General features: G+C 34.5%; 1 protein-coding gene across 4 annotated transcripts in view; it reads left to right on the top strand.

The window, feature by feature from the left end:
- LOC108702974 (sodium channel protein type 2 subunit alpha) overlaps positions 1 to 17557 on the top strand; it is a 98516-nt gene extending 80959 nt beyond the window's left edge. For all 4 annotated transcript variants that reach the window (XM_018238837.2, XM_018238835.2, XM_018238836.2 and 1 more), the window contains exons 22-27: positions 7636 to 7917; positions 8772 to 8825; positions 9934 to 10071; positions 10697 to 10801; positions 13195 to 13465; positions 14093 to 17557. In XM_018238837.2, the coding sequence (XP_018094326.1) occupies positions 7636 to 7917; positions 8772 to 8825; positions 9934 to 10071; positions 10697 to 10801; positions 13195 to 13465; positions 14093 to 15288 (2046 nt within the window). In that variant the 3' untranslated portion in view covers positions 15289 to 17557. The remainder of the gene's footprint in view (positions 1 to 7635; positions 7918 to 8771; positions 8826 to 9933; positions 10072 to 10696; positions 10802 to 13194; positions 13466 to 14092) is intronic.
- The last annotated feature ends 821 nt before the right edge of the window (positions 17558 to 18378 follow it).

Below are 18378 nucleotides of genomic sequence, written 5' to 3'. Positions count from 1 at the left end.
AGAATCAGCACACAAATTCAAAAACTAAAGATAAATTGAAACTGCAGATCTTTGCAAAAGCTATCTGCAGTTTGTTGTAAATTCTCATGACACCACTGGGAATTTGTAATGAAAAACTAAGCAAAGGCAGACACTTTTTTAATTACTGGAAATTGTTGTATAGTCATAAAACAGACCCATTATGCTGAGGCTGTTACTGGCATAAGAACAGTGCACTAGTTAGCTACCAATGAATATACAGATGCAGCCACTTTGGTTTGTCTGTTTGACACAGAATAACTAAACACAGATATCCCATTTATCTCATTTAACACAGAAAACTGTGACATAACATCCCATCTAATTAAAGCATTCACCATTGTGAACAATGGTGCTTTGGTATGCTAATGAAAAGGTTAAATGCATTAAATGAGTTAAGATAACTTTAGATAACTTTAGATAACACAGTTTCTTCAATTAACTCTGAGTCATGACGCATTTAACTCACAAATCCAAGTGGCTTCATCTGTATGTTAAGTTTCCAAAGCATTTTACAATATCCAGGTGGTAGCATTGTCTTGCCTTGTTGTGCAATAGTTCATACTGGCACAAAACTATTGCCTCGCAGATATGGTATCATGATGGTGACTGCTAGTAAATAGTGGGCTAAACTGCAAGTATCTCTCAGGTCAAGTCAGAAGAAAGTATGTCAGCACCATAACACAGAGAAAGAAATCTTTATAAGATTAATTTAGTGAGCAGTACTGCTAAAATAATGGTGTCCAGTTGTTACTTAATTGGATATAAATACTGTTTACAAAAGCTGTGACTAACGTAACCCATGTTTATGAAAGACATTGGCTTGTAGCTTTACATGGATCTCCTTGGTGACAAGTAGAGACATGGAGCCTAGCAGTGTCAGCTCTTGTTTAGCTTTCATTCCACCACCATAAATTAAGTATATATATTACAAGCATGATACAATTAAGGGATTCTATAGTACTAGGGATGCCTGTACATGCCCTTAGAATTGGGCAATATCATATATACTGTTTTTCATATGGGCAAATTTACAACTTCTCTCAATTCATGAGATGTACATCGGCATACCAGTATGAAAGTGTTTTGCCTGGGCAATATTAATGTATGTTGCTGCAATTTAAATACTAAAGGCAATTTGTGTTCTTTGTTCATTCTTAGTAACAACAATCACATAATCCAGTACTGCTTTAAAAACAGTCTACAAAAAGATAGACAGGTGCTTCACTGTTACAAAAAGTGTATTATGTGGCCTAAATATTTATAGTTTAGATACATGTCTAGTTCCTGCAATCTTACTTAATATTGTGCCTTTGAATATCTCATATACACTTAGCTACAGAAGGGTCTACTTTCTTGGGGCCAAAGAAGAGCTGCTGGATTGTGTCATCAGGTCTCTTAGCTTTTCAAGATTGACAGACAGTCAGACATACTTGCTTTAGAAAACAAGGGCCTATGCATTCCTATTTAGTAAGAGCATGACCAACTATACCAATTATAAGAACACTTGGGGCCATCTGTGATTGCCCGAGCTTTATTTACAAAAGCTCATATGGGCAAACTTACGAATATTGCCAAGCTTTTTTCGGCATGCCACCCCTCATGATTATTGCAGTACACAGGGTTTCTTTTATGATTGCCTGAGCATGAACATTCAGCAATCATAAATGACCCCCTTATTGACAAGGTCCACTCTAAAATAGCACACATATTAAAATATTATACATGTTAAATGTATACTTTAATTTTTACTTTCCCTTTGCATTTATCTAATAGAGATATGAAAAGGGAAATATATCACTGTTTTCAACTCTTGCTTTAATTTCACAAGCTCCTGCAATGGTGCCAGTCTTGAGCAATTCTTCTTTGTATAATGGTTGTCAAGAAACCCTTCTTTATGGATTAGAATGCAAAGGGTCTGATATAAATGGGGCATGGCCAGCTGACAATGGCCAGTTCACAACTGCCTCAAAAACACCCCAAACAGTAAGATTTTAGACTTCAAAGAGCAATATCATACATTTATATCTGTCCATTTTAGATATGGATCCTTTAAATATCTGTCAACATAAAAAAAATACAGTTGCAGTGTATTCTTTCCCATAAATACTGTTTTTACCTGTTACTATGCCATCTCTCCAAGAAAAAAAAAACTGAGCAGAACAAACAATTTCTGTTTAATAGACATTCTGATTTTATATCTAAGGCTGATGCATGGATGCATTACCATTGTTAAATTTAATTGCTCCTTAGAGATTATATTGCAGGTATAGTGTAATTTGCCATTTATTTGCTTGCACCATGCAATATTTTGCATAGTTCTTTATGTCAATAAATATGAGGATATACAGTATGTTTGTACAATTAGCAGTTATTCTCTGTTGATTGGCATACAACAATACAAGACAATACATTAAAAAATGGTTTGTTATTTATAATATATATATATATATATATATATATATATATATATATATATATATATATATATATATATATATATATATATATATATATATATATATATATATATATATATACACACTATATACACTGTATATACAAAGTGAAGGTTCAAATAATATTATAATTTAATATTACAATTTAACTTGGAATAAAACATAAGCAAATTATCTGTATACACTGTAACCAATGGAAGTGTGTCTGTCTTATGACATCTATTGACTATGATCCCAACCTTCACTCCTACAAGGGCATGATGACAATGATTTTGGCAGAAGATAAGCTATGTGCAGAAATACTGCATCACCAGATAAAGTTGAAGATTATTATCTGTAGGAGATAAGTGTAGAAAATTTAAAATCTACAAGAAAACATATTCACTGTAGCTATGCAAGAAAACATCATTTATAATTATATTTATTTTAGTATTATATTCCACTTAATTAAAAATTCGAATAAATTCGCTATTGATTAAATTAATATATATTAATTAATTATATATAGCATATTCTAATGAGCAAGAAACTGTCAATGAATAATCATGACCCTATATGAAGGCTAATAATGATGTGCTGTACAGTGTGAGTAGCTATATGCACTGTAAATGCCAAAAAAAGTCAAACAAATTTGAGCCAGCTTCTACTGTAAACACAATACCATACATTACTTGTATGCCAGTCTCAGATTGTAACATGAAAATACATGAAAATAATGGAATGAGAAACTTAAAACAATTTGTGCTTATGTGAAGAGCGTATTGTGATATTTAGAAATTTATAAGTGAGACACAATCCAATTTTTCACCAGGTTGATAGTACTGGTCATTAATTCTTTAACATTTTTAGGATTTTTTTACATTTTATGTTATTTTCCATTTTTGAAGTTAGTAAATCAATTTCAGTAAGAGGCCAATACAAATGTCATTGATATCAAAGAGTAAGGGTCCCCAGTCTGTGGTTCAATACACCATATCAGTCCATATAATTTGGAGTGGGGGCAAACAAGATTCTTTCATGAACTAAGATAGTGGTACATTTGGCATATATAGTAAGTACATGGCTCTAACCAGTCAAGCCAGTTGGCTATTTTATTCTAAGCCAATACCATTTCTATCACCATCCCTTTCCTTTTCTTGGCTTTCTGAACTAATTATCATTGGATCAACCTATAGCTGAAAATTAGCTCATTATATTTTTATGAATCTTTTCAAGATCCCCAGGTGTAATGGTACTGTTCTTGCAATTTTTAGGGATAAGTCAAGACTCATTTTGATAACAACACCACCAAACATATTTAGACTTCATACAATTACAATTTAGTGAATCAAGAGTTTCTAAAAGATAACAATGGAAATCAAGCAATGTCATTTATTATAATTATGTTTTGTTCTCCTTTGCTATTAAACTGGTGACTATTTGTTTACACTACACACCAGCAATGGTGTACAATAGACAATGCATGCATTAGACTGAAATGACACTTTAGCATGTTGACAACTCAACTTTAAAAGATGAATTAAAGTTGAATTACCAGATATGCATGTTCACATGATTGCTATACATGACTGTTGTATTTCAAACTTCAAGTCCAATAAGATTTAAAATAATTATTTTATAGAGTGATGTAACAGTTCTTTCATAAAGGATACGATGGACACACTTACAGTCAGTCAACAAGAAAACAATATACAAGTGCTTTTTTTAAAAAAAATTGAGACAATTATTTGTATTCAGACTTGCTTCTTTTTATTTTGTGGTTAATTATTTTGACATTTTCAACAATCTAGCCCTATACAAAGATAATGTATGCAAATGTAATGTTGCATCAGTGGATCTCCTCTGCAATACACTGAATTCTCCATGCCTAACCATTTTCAATAATATGCTCAAAAAAAGACATGTGTTCCCTTAAACTGACTCCTTTTGTCCTCCAATCACCAGAGGACTCTCAAATAATAACTACCCTTACTATTGCTCTGTAAGGATTCTTTTTATCTAACATAGTTGAATTACTATTTAATGTTTGCTTGCCAATATTGCAATACAATTAAATTTAAGAAGAACACATATATAGCACTTTTTAGGTGTTGAAATAATTTGGCAAAGATAATATAACCTAGCCTGATGTCCCTGGAGAAGGTATATATTTTTTCATTGAATGCATCTCCATATGGGTGGGGTGAAACTGCTATGCAAAGTGTATGCCCTCTTATTTATCCCTCTCCCCATTGAGATTTATTCTTCCAAACACTGTAGCATTGTCCCCAGTGCACACGTACCACACATACAGTATATTTAACAAAGACCTAAACTCCCCATTAATCACAGAAATTAACTACTTTAAAAGATTATACACAAATTACACATTCTTCGGAAGAAAAAATACATTTTCATGCAAAAGGAATTGGGTTATGCATAAAAAAGAAGTACATATTCTTGGGTTACTGAATTTTTGCATAAGCCCAATTGGTTACAGGGTTTTACTGCATTTATCTTTGTCCCAATCACACAGATGGGTACTTCCATCTAAATGGTTGTTATCAAAGAAACTACGGGGCAGATTTATCAAGTGTCGAATTTCGAAGTGGAAAATACTTCGAAATTCGACCATCGAATAGAATCCTCCGACACTCTAATTAGAAGTTGGAGGATTTTATTTATCGTACGATTGTATGACAATTTTATCATACGATTGTACGATTTTCCTTCGAAACCCAAAAACTTTGAAATATGCTCTGGCAGGTCCCCATAGGCTAACATAGCACTTCGGCATGTTTAAGTTGGCGAAGTATTGAAGTCAAAGTTTTTTTAAAGAGACAGTACTTCGATTATCGAATGGTCGATTATTCGAGCGATTTTTACTTCGAATCAAAGTCTAAGTAAATTCAGAGTCGTAGTATCCTATTCGATGGTCGAAGTATACAAAAAATTACTTTGAATTTTGAATTTTTTGACTTCAAAAATTCCCTCGAATTCACTTCGACCCTTAGTAAATCTGCCCCTAGGTGTATTAGTCTCTAGTACAATGGGCAGATCAGTAGTTTTACTACTGTGAACATGTTTTGTTTTTCAGTTCAAAAACATGAACTGCTGCCTTTAGTTAATATGAAGTGTGTTCAGCCTTCCATAAAATTAATTTTGAGCTTTTTCACATTTTTATTTAACTTAAGGCTGATGATTTTATGAGCAGGAAACAAGCAGGAAATTCTGATTCCCTCTCTATAAAATACTTAATGCAAGAACTTGCAATGGCGCAGTAAGTATTTTACATCAAAACTCTTTATTTTCCTTATAAAATACACATCTTTAACATGCAAACACTAGAGGTAGTAAGGTTTACCCCATTATTTTTGTTGTGCTATAACTAATTTCCCCTCCCAGTCCACTGTAAAAGGAGTGTTTTGTGCTCCAGCATGACCTGAGCCTATAATATAAAAGTAAATATATTGATCATAGAGTCTGTTAGGAATATTCCCCCTATGAAATCAACCCACCAAGGACACAGCCATGTGCCATGTGGCATTTCTTAAAACACCCAGTCATTATGTGTTAAACCTTTCACAGAAAAATATGATTTTATTAATTTTTAATTCCATTTTGAGCACTAAGAGACTAATGATTTATACCAAAGATAATCATTGGCTTCTTCAGTCTTTTGTTTGGACAAAAGGATTACACATGTTTTTGTTAAACTCAACAAATGATAAAGAAAAAAAAAAGAAAGGACAAAGTACAAATGTCATAAAATATACAAAATTCAGCAGTTTGGAAAAAGACTGAAGTTTGAAATCTAGCTTAATGAAACATTTCTAAAAGTCAAAAGAGTCTTATTTTCTAAGAATGTTTCCATGCATTAAATGCAGTGATCCTCTTAGTGAATACACTGTTATTGACTGCCTGGCTTTGGACACTATGATACTGAATGATAAGTAATTAATTGTGAATGGTTGGTGTTACGAGATTGCCTGCATTACGAAGTTATGGCACCTATTAAACAGGTTATTGCATGACTGTATAACAAACCAATCTCTCTTTATATTCATGTTTCATATATTTTATTTGCTTATACATATTAAAATAGTATGGCCTGTTTATAGAAAGAGGTGAAATACCTGCTTGAATAAAAGTAATATAGTCTTCATTCTAGTCCTGGTATAATTTATCATACATCTGTCCAACTGTAGATACACTATAACTCCCATCATCATCAGTAGCTCAGAAATCCATCTAATGGGTGCAGGTTAGCCCTGACAAAATCATGCATTGTTTCTCAGAATCAGTCCCATTTTTGTTGAAACTGGAATGTAGCATTGTGCATATAGAGGTTTCTTGCTTAGGGTGGGAGTGGGGGTTAGAATGAACCAATGACCATTAATATCTCTTACATGTGCCTTTAGGGGGTAGTCATATTGATAATATCACCAGCTTCATAACAATATCAGCTAATAATGACCCAAACATCAACTCAACAAACACTATGGTGTTTATTTACTAAAACCTGAATTTTTATGGTCGGGGTCTAAAGGAGAACAAATTTTTTTGTGGAAAAAAAATCCTTACATTTTTCAAAATTTATTACACCCTGAGGCTGCTAACTCTGCACTGGGTTTCATATGATAATCTGAAAAATGTGTGGTTTTTGGGCGATAATTCGAAAAAGTCTGATTTTCCGGCTGTCAAATCAAAAGTTATTTTATTGATAAATAAGGCAAAATTGTGGATGGGAGTTTGGTCAAAGTTGTTTTACTAACATAACGAGGCCATTTTGCATTTTAAATAACCCCCTAAATGGTTTATATCAATTTGCTTAAACTTCATGGCAGTGATGGGAATTATAGTATATCTATATCTACTGAGCCCTTCACCTTGCTTATTAACAGGCCATCCTTATTTAATCTCATCAAATGTTTATATTACATTTATATGTTATGTTTTTAAAGCATGATGGTACTATTTTTGTCATTATTTTTACCTTAATTTACCATTCCTTCATGAATTACATGCTTTGCTTGACTAATCTAGAGTAGGTCACTGACTATATATGTTTTATTCATTTCATTCAATGTTGTTTTCATAGTTCTGTTTTATCAAGTTCTCCTTAAAACCATTGTAAAGTGAAGGTAATCTCTTTTTTCTTCTTAATCTTCTGTACCAGGTTGTAGTGAATGCCCTTGTTGGAGCCATTCCATCCATTATGAACGTCCTTCTGGTTTGCCTCATATTTTGGCTCATTTTTAGCATAATGGGAGTTAACATGTTTTCTGGAAAGTATGGCTACTGTGCAAATTACACGGATGATACTGTGTTTGACTACACAAAAGTTAATAATAAGAGCCAATGCATGGATCTTGTTAGAGACAATGAAACAGCCAGATGGAAAATCGTGAAAGTGAATTTTGATAATGTGGGATTTGGATATCTTTCTTTGCTGCAGGTGGTAAGTAGAATATGGCTTTGTAAAATTCTTAATATCACTGATAATATTTGTGAAAAATTTGACTGAAGGCACTGGGTACAAATTCTGATGTATAGTTTATTCCAATAAGAGCATAACATTTTAGGGCATTATTTTCTGTCTTGCAAACAGGTTGTAAGGCTACTGTCATAGGCCAATGAGGTGTTTTGGTACACAGTAAATGTGCACTACTGCAGGTGAAAAAACAGCCCTAATTACTTTCACCTCTGCCATTAAGTCACAGGCAAACATATGCATAGCTTCTTTTTCTGAAGTTGGAAAAAAAAGGAAATTACAGGCAACTTGTGACTTGCATATTATCCTTTCCACAGGCAGTAATGTAAATCGTCAGTGATGGCAACACAATGTCTCATTGGACATTGCCAATAAATTTCAATATATTTAATAAATAATGTCACTAGCTCAGTGCACTGATCAATTGAAAGAGGGTTCTACAAAGCCCTTTATCTAGTTATTCTAGTATGTCTGCATTTTGGCCATATGGCTTTGATTTGACTGACCAAATTAATTAATACGACCACACTGTTGAAGATTGCCAAAATGTATTTATCCATGTGTGATTATCCTGAAGGGATAGTGGCATACTGACTGATGTGCATGATGTATAACCTCTGTAAAGTGCTGCAGAATATTCAGTATGTTGGCACTATAAATAAAACAAATAAAAAATAATTACAGGAACTCCACATGCATGGACAAGAATACTAATGTCTTCATAGGGAAACTGTAGGAGACAGCCATTACATATATTATGTCAATGGTTTTAATAAAACAGCTAATTGAAACCTTACCTCTAACTAAAACATCTCTTACAGGCTACATTCAAAGGATGGATGGAAATAATGTATGCAGCTGTTGACTCACGACAGGTTTGTATAGACATGTCTGATATACATGCATAAGCATCATATGGATTTTAATACAGTTTATTGACCAATGATAATAATTAACTTTTATCTAACAGTCAATTAAAAAGATTAAATTTCACATATCAAATAATTTATTTTAACGGACAGGTTCCCTAGTGAAGCAGCCTTAAATATTTTAGATTATCTTGAGCCTATACATATGAATGCACCTTAGCCAAGGGCTGCAATTAAATGCCTGAATAAACCCTAACACTTCAGCATAACAGTAGCTACATCTAATGTATATTGCAAATTAATATTGGGTGGGTATTTCCCTGCATGTTATTATCAATGTAAATAAAGATGTGTGCTGCCTGTTACTGTTGCTATATCATTTACCTGAATTAGATTTTTTGTTTTGTCCATAGTAAATTTATATTATTCATTTTTTTTAATAAATAACCCAGGGTTATTTACTAAACTCCGAATGCAAAAATCCCCCAAAAAATTGTGATGTTTTTAGAATAAAAATTGTACTTTGGAATTTTTCTAAATTTATTATACCCCGAGGATGGAAAAAGTCAGAATTAGAAAATCCGGCATTTTAGACCTGTTGAGGTTGTATATAAGTCAATGGGAGAAGTGACAAAGTTTTTTCTTTTGATGTGCACTGGGTTTCGTGCAATACTCCAAAGTTTTTGGGCCAAAAGCATAAGAAATCTGATTTTTCGGGTGAGAAATCCGAAAAAAATAGTGAAAATCAGATTTTTTTCCCGCAAAGAAAATTTTCGGGAAAATCTAATAATACGCCGAAATAACTTGTGCGGTTAGATTGGAGTTTGGGAAAATGTTGAGATAAGTTCAGATAAATAACCCCCTTAGTCTCTGCCTGCAAAGATGTAAACATATGACCTTGTCATTACAAGGTCATTATCTAATGCATTATAAAATTTTCGGGAAAATCTAATAATACGCCGAATAACTTGTGCGGTTAGATTGGAGTTTGGGAAAATGTTGAGATAAGTTCAGATAAATAACCCCCTTAGTCTCTGCCTGCAAAGATGTAAACATATGACCTTGTCATTACAAGGTCATTATCTAATGCATTATATGTTTTCATTATTTTCAGCAAGAGGAACAGCCAAAATATGAAGACAACCTGTATATGTATTTGTACTTCGTTATTTTTATCATTTTTGGATCGTTTTTCACTCTTAACCTTTTCATTGGTGTCATCATTGATAACTTTAACCAGCAGAAGAAGAAGATAAGTATTATATGTTGTATTTTATCAGTAAAGAGAAGATCTTTGGATATATGGCATATTGGTCTGTTTTCAAAAATAACTAGAGCAGGATTTACTATGCAGTATATATGTGAGGCAATAGGGAGCAGATACATTTTGAATTATACAGAAACACCCATAATAGAATGGGTATGAATATGAGGAAGAATATGAGGCTTTAATATTGTAATAAAAAAAATTTCCAGCACTCCAGAGCCGCCAACTGCATTAAAATGCTAAATAATGTGAATCCCGCCTGTGAAATATGGCTCCATTTTTTTTTGTTCCTACAACTGGAGTTGGAAGTTTTAAACACAGTTTCCAAGCACTGAATAGTCCTGTCCCTTATCACCATGTCTGATTCCAGTGTAGTATAATTAAGCTATAATGAATGAATTATCTTCTTATGTTAGATATTTGCAAGATGACTTATAGTGCATGGAATTAGCACTATTTAGTAAAGTCCTTTTTCTTCTATAGAGAACTAGGGGGCAAAGTGGGACAGCTTTACAGTTGGGTTTAATGTCTCTTTAAATCAATATAAATATTATATCTTAGTAAATAAAATGTGCAATATTATGACCAGTTTTGATTTTTGTTCCTATAATTCGGAGGTCAAGATATCTTTATGACAGAAGAGCAAAAAAAATATTACAATGCAATGAAGAAGCTGGGGTCCAAGAAACCACAAAAACCTGTTCCAAGACCAGATGTAAGTTATCAGAAAACGCTTGCTAATACAGAAATGTTACAGGTCAATTATGAAATGAGCAGAACAAAAACAAGCATACTATTCAGATGTAAACTGTTTTAAAATCTGTTTCTATGGAAAGCCCTGTTTCCATATCTCAATTCAATTATACCATAGACAAGTCATAGGATTTAAGAAAGATACTTAAGACAAACCATAAAAAATAGCATAATCAGTAACCATGATATAACAACCTTTTGCAATGTCCTACAGAATATTATTACTTACATTTGACTCCTAAAGTGTTTTAATTTAGTTTCTTTTTTTTATTATACTTAGTCACTAGTGATGAGCGAATCTGTCCTGTTTCGCTTCGTCGAAAAATTAGCCAAACTGCTAAAAAATTTGCAAAACGCATTGAATTCACTACATGACAACATTTTTTTATCACTCCAAATGCATTGAAGTCAATGGGTGTTTTTTCTTGAGGTAACTCTTTTGTCTCTGCAACTTTTACCTAGTAACATAGTAGATTAGGTTGAGAAAAGGCACATGTCCAGCAAGTTCAACCTTTTAAAGAACTAAACCCCCGCACAAAAGCCCCCTAAACTTTCTGGCATTGACCCCCTCCCCTTGATGTTCATTAGTGAAAAAATCCTTTAAAAAATCTGACCCTTTAATGCAGAGAAGCACAGCGGTGCTCAAGGTCCCCATCTTCCGTCAACTAATGCACATTGCGGGGGGAGGGGGCAATGCCAGGAAGTTCAGGAGGACTTTTGGTACAGGGGGATTCAGTTCTCCTTTAAGTCTATATATATTCAGCCTACCTTCTAGTTGATCTCCAATTAGCCTTAAAAGGGGGGGGGGGTTCCTTCCTGACTCCAAGATGGCAATTGGACCAGTCCCTGGATCAACTTGTACTATGAGCTATCTTTCATAACCCTGTATTCCCTCCCTTGCTAAAAAGCCATCCAACCCCTTCTTAAAGCTATCTAATGGACCAACCAGCATGACTGATTCAGGGAGAAAATTCCACATCTTCACGGCGTCTCACTGTAAAAAATCCCTTCCAAATATTAAGCTGAAACCTCTTAATTAGAATGGGTGACCTTGTGTCAGCTGGACAGACCTACTGGTAAATAAGGCATCAGAGAGCTTATTTTATGATCCCCTTATATATTTATACGTAGTTATCATATCACCCTTTAAGTGCCTCTTCTCCAGGGTGAACAACCCCAACTTGGCCAGTCTTTCCTCATAGCTGAGATTTTCCATACATTTTACCAGCTTAAGGCCCCCATACAAGTCGTCCAGATGCCGATTGGGCAGGGTAAAAAAAATCCTGTCAGATTGCGGATGCATCTTTTCGTTGATGTGGCCCCGCAATTCACCCGCATGGCATCCATTCTGATACGATCGTTGGACCCTAGGGCCCATGATTGGATCAGCCTAATATCGCCCACCTCAATGTGGGCATATCCTAGGGCCCAACGATCGGATCAGCCTGATATTGCCCACCTCAATGTGGGCATATCGTAGAGATCCGCTTGTGTGACATCGCCAAACTAGCAGATCCCTGTGTTTGGCCACCTTTAGTTGCCCTTCTCTGAACCCTCTCTAATTAAAAAATGTTCCATTTGAGCACTGAAGACCAAAACTATATGGCATATTCTAGATGGGGCCTTACCAGCCCTCTCGACTTTTGACTTTTTGATCAAATGCATTAAAATCAATAGGCATTTTTTCTCACTCCAAATGCATTAATGTCATGGGTGTTTTTTCTTTTAGCAACTTATTTGTCTTGGTGATTTTTTTGTCTTGCGACGTTGTAGTCTGCATGGACTTTATGTCAATAAGTAAAAATAAGTGCAATATGTCAAGAGCTATGGGATTATGTACAAAAGTCATTCTATTTATCAATTTTAGTAATGGGTGGAATTTTATTGCAAAAAAAAAACCTAGAGGAGGATAAAATGTTCACTGAGAAGTCAATGGCAGTGCAGTGGAAATAAACATAGAAAATATGTTGTGTTAAGATATTTAATTAATGTAAAACTTTAGGGGCTAACTGATGTCAAAGGAGACATACACATCATTTAGAACTTATGTACTGATAACAACAACCAAACGAAATGGAAAAAGAGAAATTGATTGCTTCATTTGCAAAGGTCAATCCCTAAAAGCATACTGTATAATTTCCTTTTCAGTATATACTGTACAACAGTGGAGCAAGTGCATCCAGTATATTTGCATTAAGCAAGGATAGAAATAGAAATATATGACATGTGAACCCTATTTTTTAGGAGGCTATCTTTTAGGGCCATTAACATGACATGATTTTATATTGATTTATAGACAGACTATTTTTATATACTTCACTTGTGTAATAAAAATACTTCTCTTGTTTATTGCAGAATAAATTTCAAGGTGCCGTCTTTGATTTTGTCTCCAAACAACCGTTTGATATAACCATTATGATTCTGATCTGTTTAAATATGGTAACCATGATGATTGAAACAGATGACCAAAGCGATGAAGTGGAGAACAACCTGTACTGGATAAATGCTGTTTTTATTGTTCTTTTTACTGGAGAATGTGTACTCAAGTTGATATCCCTACGCCACTATTACTTCACAATGGGCTGGAACATATTTGATTTTGTGGTTGTAATTCTCTCTATAGTAGGTATGTATGTTTAATATAAATGAGGCTCTTATTGTTGTGTAAGGCTAACCTCAATTTAAAACAAATATAATTCAAGAAATTTGCATGTTACATTTCAGTAGTTTAGATCTGTAGTGTGATTAGTCAGAAAGTACAAATTGCAGTAATCTGCACTTTTCTAGTCAGCTGTGCAACCACTAGTGATACAAATAAGATAATAGGTATTTTGTTGTAGGTACAACTAAATCACTGAGGTGTTGGTGGTGGGTAATTAAATACAAAAGAGAGAGAGACATCTTTAGTTGTCATATCTGCTTACCACACCAGGGCCTTGTAACTAACATTCTAACCTATTATGTATTTGTATGGAACACGATGATAACACATAAATGAATGTGTGAGTCTTAGCATTTTTATTCGATTAAAATATAACATTTTTATTAGATTAAAATACACAATTTTCGGCATGTCAAATCATTTGAAATAACCATTATGATTCTGATCTGTTTAAATATGGTAACCATGATGATTGAACAGATGACCAAAGTGATGAAATTAAATGCAACTTGATTTTTTTTGATATATGTTTTTGCTGTGAATTATATATTTCACATATTTACTATGCATCTGCTGTTTTGTCTTCCGTAGGAATGTTTCTGGCCGATCTTATTGAAAAATATTTTGTGTCACCCACCCTGTTCAGAGTCATCCGATTAGCTAGGATTGGTCGCATCCTGCGTCTCATCAAGGGAGCTAAAGGCATTCGTACTCTGCTGTTTGCTCTGATGATGTCACTTCCTGCTTTGTTCAATATTGGTTTACTGCTCTTTTTGGTGATGTTCATCTACGCCATTTTCGGCATGTCCAACTTTGCCTATGTTAAGAAAGAAGCTGGAATTGATGACATGTTTAACTTTGAGACCTTTGGTAACAGCATGATCTGTTTATTCCAAATTACAACTTCTGCAGGATGGGATGGTCTTTTAGCACCAATTCTTAACAGTGGGGAGCCGGACTGCAGTCCAAAGGCAGAACACTCAGGAAGCAGTGTAAAAGGTGATTGTGGCAATCCTTCTGTTGGCATTTTCTTTTTTGTTAGCTATATCATAGTATCATTCTTGGTTGTAGTAAACATGTATATAGCTGTCATCTTGGAAAACTTCAGTGTTGCTACTGAGGAAAGTGCTGAACCATTAGGAGAAGACGATTTTGAGAGGTTCTACGAGGTCTGGGAAAAATTTGATCCAAATGCAACACAATTTATACAATACATTAAGCTGACTGATTTTGCTGATGCACTGGATCCACCTCTCCGAATGCCAAAACCAAACAATGTCCAGTTAATAGCAATGGATCTGCCTATGGTGAGTGGGGACAGAATTCACTGCCTTGATGTCCTGTTTGCCTTTACAAAGCGTGTGTTAGGTGAAGGTGATGAAATGGATAACTTAAGACAGCCGATGGAGGAACGATTCATGGCATCCAATCCTTCAAAGGCTTCCTATGAACCAATCACATCTACTTTACGAAGGAAACAAGAGGAGTTAGCTGCTATAGTTATTCAGCGCTGCTACAGACGCTATGCTTTAAAGAAAGGCATAAAACATGCTTCCTTTTTGTACAGCCAGGAAAAGAGCAAAGATGGAGGGAGTCTACTTACAAGGAAAGATATGTTGAGCGATCGACTAAATGGAAACTCTACAACAGAGAAAGCAGACATTACTCCTTCAACAACGTCTCCTCCATCCTATGACAGTGTTACAAAACCAGATAAAGAAAAACACGAAAAAGACAAAATAGAAAAGGAAGACAGGGGCAAAGATGTCAGGGAGCATAAAAAATAATTTCAGTGGCAAACTGTTTACAGCCTGTGAACATTATTTATTGATGTGATCAGGACTACTTCCAGAAATTTCTGCCAAACTGACAGTTCTTAAATGATGTACTTTTGGTCAGTGCCTACAATAAGACCGTGACCCCTTGTCAGTGACTACAATTGAAATCAACAAACTTGACGGGAGGTTACTGTTTGAACCACTTCATCACTATAAGGCGGCTTGCAATGCATTTCTTATCAATGCTTTGCTGGTCAAGAAGTAAAAGGGTTATCTCCCAGCTGACACTGCTGAAGAGGATAGTCCAAATGGCTACTCAGACTGTGCAGAATGGGGACCATTTTGTGGGATACAAACCTATAATTTTTTTGTGTGTTGAACACTTTAGTAAAGTACTTGTATCCACTGTTTGCATTTCAACTGCCATATTTGCCATATGTTTACAAACTCTATGTTTATGGATTCATCATTTTTTTGAATTCACAGGTTCTCTACTATTATATGTGACTATTTTTGTAATTGGGTTTTATGTTGGGATTGGGGCTGTTACTTACCACTTCAAAGGTATGAGAACCAGGTGTTCTGCTATATCTTTCTCTATAACATATGAATAAAACAGATTGCATGAACGCATGCTGGACTCATAGGTCATGCATGAAAAAAACATAGCGCTACAAAAAAAAGTCAGAGCATTATGTGACAATGTGGAGGTGCTTATCTGTTCATGCTGAGTCACATAAAGAGAAGTTAATACACGCCTGTAATGCCCCATTGAGTCCCAGGTCAGAGGGCAGTTGGATTCATCCTTTATGCAAACCTCAGCTTGTGCTAACACTTACCTAGTGCCCCAAGGCACAAATTCACATTTCACCATCACAAGATTGACCAGATGAAAACTTTCTTTGGGCCTTGTCCTGCATTATTGTTTGGCCACCTTCAGCTGTCAGTGAGGTTGACAATGTACATGCCAATGGAAATGCCTATGTTATGGTATGTAAATAGTTACTTTACCCTGTGGTGGATGTTTGAGCAAAGAAATAATGACTTGGGCACAATATTTATTGCATCAAATATGTACCACAATATGTGTAGTTTGCAAGCTTTTGGAGAATAATAGAAAATATTCTGTACCAATATAAATAGTTTGGGTGAGATCACAATTGCATGTTTATATTGCTTGGGCTATTTTATGATATTTATTTTTCCACTGTCCAGCAGTCTGACATGGAAAGCCATATACCAAATGGTAAAGTAAGACAAGTTGTTCAACAGTTCAACAAAAACCTGTTTTCATTGTCATTAATCTCTTTGCTGCCGGGGGCTACAAACTCATAATTTTGCCACTGTCAAAGCTAAGGGGTTTCCCTTTAGGTGCCAGGTTTAATTTCATTGGTCCTTAAGGGGTTAAGCAATAGTTTGCAGCTGATTCTATAGTTCTGTTTTTATTTTTGAGTTCCCATTATAGTTTTATTGTATAATTTTAACCATTTCCTATTAGTTCAGATTAAAAAAACAAACATTGGGTAATATTGCAAACTGCTTTAAAGCGTAAAGAGTTTATAAGATGATGAAACTATAAATACTGTAAATATTCATTTAGCTTTATTTTTCAGCATTTTGTACATAAGAGAAAAGATGAAAACTAACTGTAGGGTTAATGCTGTGGTCACTTTTGTTACTATCCATGCTTAGCACTAATCAATTGGAGATCTTTTACCAAATAAAGGAAAAAGAAAAGAGTTGTACATTTGCTATTTTATTACTTTGTTTTTTGTGCACACACTGAATGTGGAAACTGGGACTGCAAATCACTCATTCCCGATAGTGGGATCATGTGAAGAATCACGGTACCAATATACAGAGGTTGTGAGCACAGCCTGCATCAGGTGTTGAAACTTTTTAATGCTGGACGTACTTGGGACACTCTGAAAGTAACCTGTTTCAGGTACGGAGGTGCTAAAAAGGTTATTTTTTTTTAAATTTCATATTTGTTCTATTCTTGTTGATTCATGCTGCACTGGAATGTTTTACCAAATATGTGGGATCCACATATCTTCATTTTCCAAAAAAATTACATGAGTTTGCTGATCACACAATGTTAGCTTAAATTTCTGTTTCAGACACATGCAAAAAGTTAATTGTAGACTCCTTTGCTTTCCAAGACTTAAATGACTTGTAGTGTACTGTGAACTGCATGCAGGGAAATGTTATTACCTAAACTTACAGCTAACAACATTACAAACAAGCCAAAAGAATAAAGATTACATTTTCTATGGTATTTGTGTGCGTTGGTCTGTTTTCCTTACAACACTAGCTTTTATCAAATGAGTACAAAGTTGTAAGTTTTTGTTTTCTTTCATTCCAGCTCTTGAAAATACTAGTGGTAAGAGTTTATTTTACGATTGGTATTTGGCTCAGGGGTTGGCATACTTTATAGAGATAGATCTCATAGCTTAATAAACATATAAATATACTATACATAATTGAATGTCAACTCCTATGCACCTAGCAACATGTTTTCCCCATTCATTTGAATAGAATGTAGACATGGTAAAGTCAACATTGCTGGCAATTAAATTGGGTTGCAAGTAATAACAAATCAAACTTAGATTTCTGTGCTCTGACTTACTTTGCTTCAACTGGATAGAAGAAAACAAAAGCACAGATTTCCCATGTTTACCAATGGCTGAGTGATCTATACTCTTCCTACCCTAGGGATGTGGGGAGTTACTTACCCCACTTCCCTGAATTTTGAACCATATATGTGCAGAATGTGTGTGGTGGAGGGTAATTTATCCTGCATTGAATCCTTTAGATTCTCCTTCCAACATAAACTCCTTAATCACTTTTCAAGTAAATATGTAATCTTTTAGTGTCAACAATGAACCCTTAATCTAGATAAGCTATGAAGTAAATAGCAGAGTTGGAGTCCTGAGAGAAAACAAATTACACCCAAGTCAACCAAATGTTAGGTCACCAATGTTCTTCCAAGTGATATAAATGTATGGGGTCAGTTATCAGCAATTCTGGGTACCTGGATGTTTCAAGATAAAGGTCTCTCTATAATTAGGTAAATATCTTAAGGCTACTATAATATAT

Source organism: Xenopus laevis, chromosome 9_10S (genome assembly GCF_017654675.1).
Source record: "Xenopus laevis strain J_2021 chromosome 9_10S, Xenopus_laevis_v10.1, whole genome shotgun sequence".
NCBI lineage: Eukaryota > Metazoa > Chordata > Amphibia > Anura > Pipidae > Xenopus > Xenopus laevis.
Note: the sequence above shows the minus strand (reverse complement) of the source record. Positions and strands in the feature narration are given on the sequence as shown.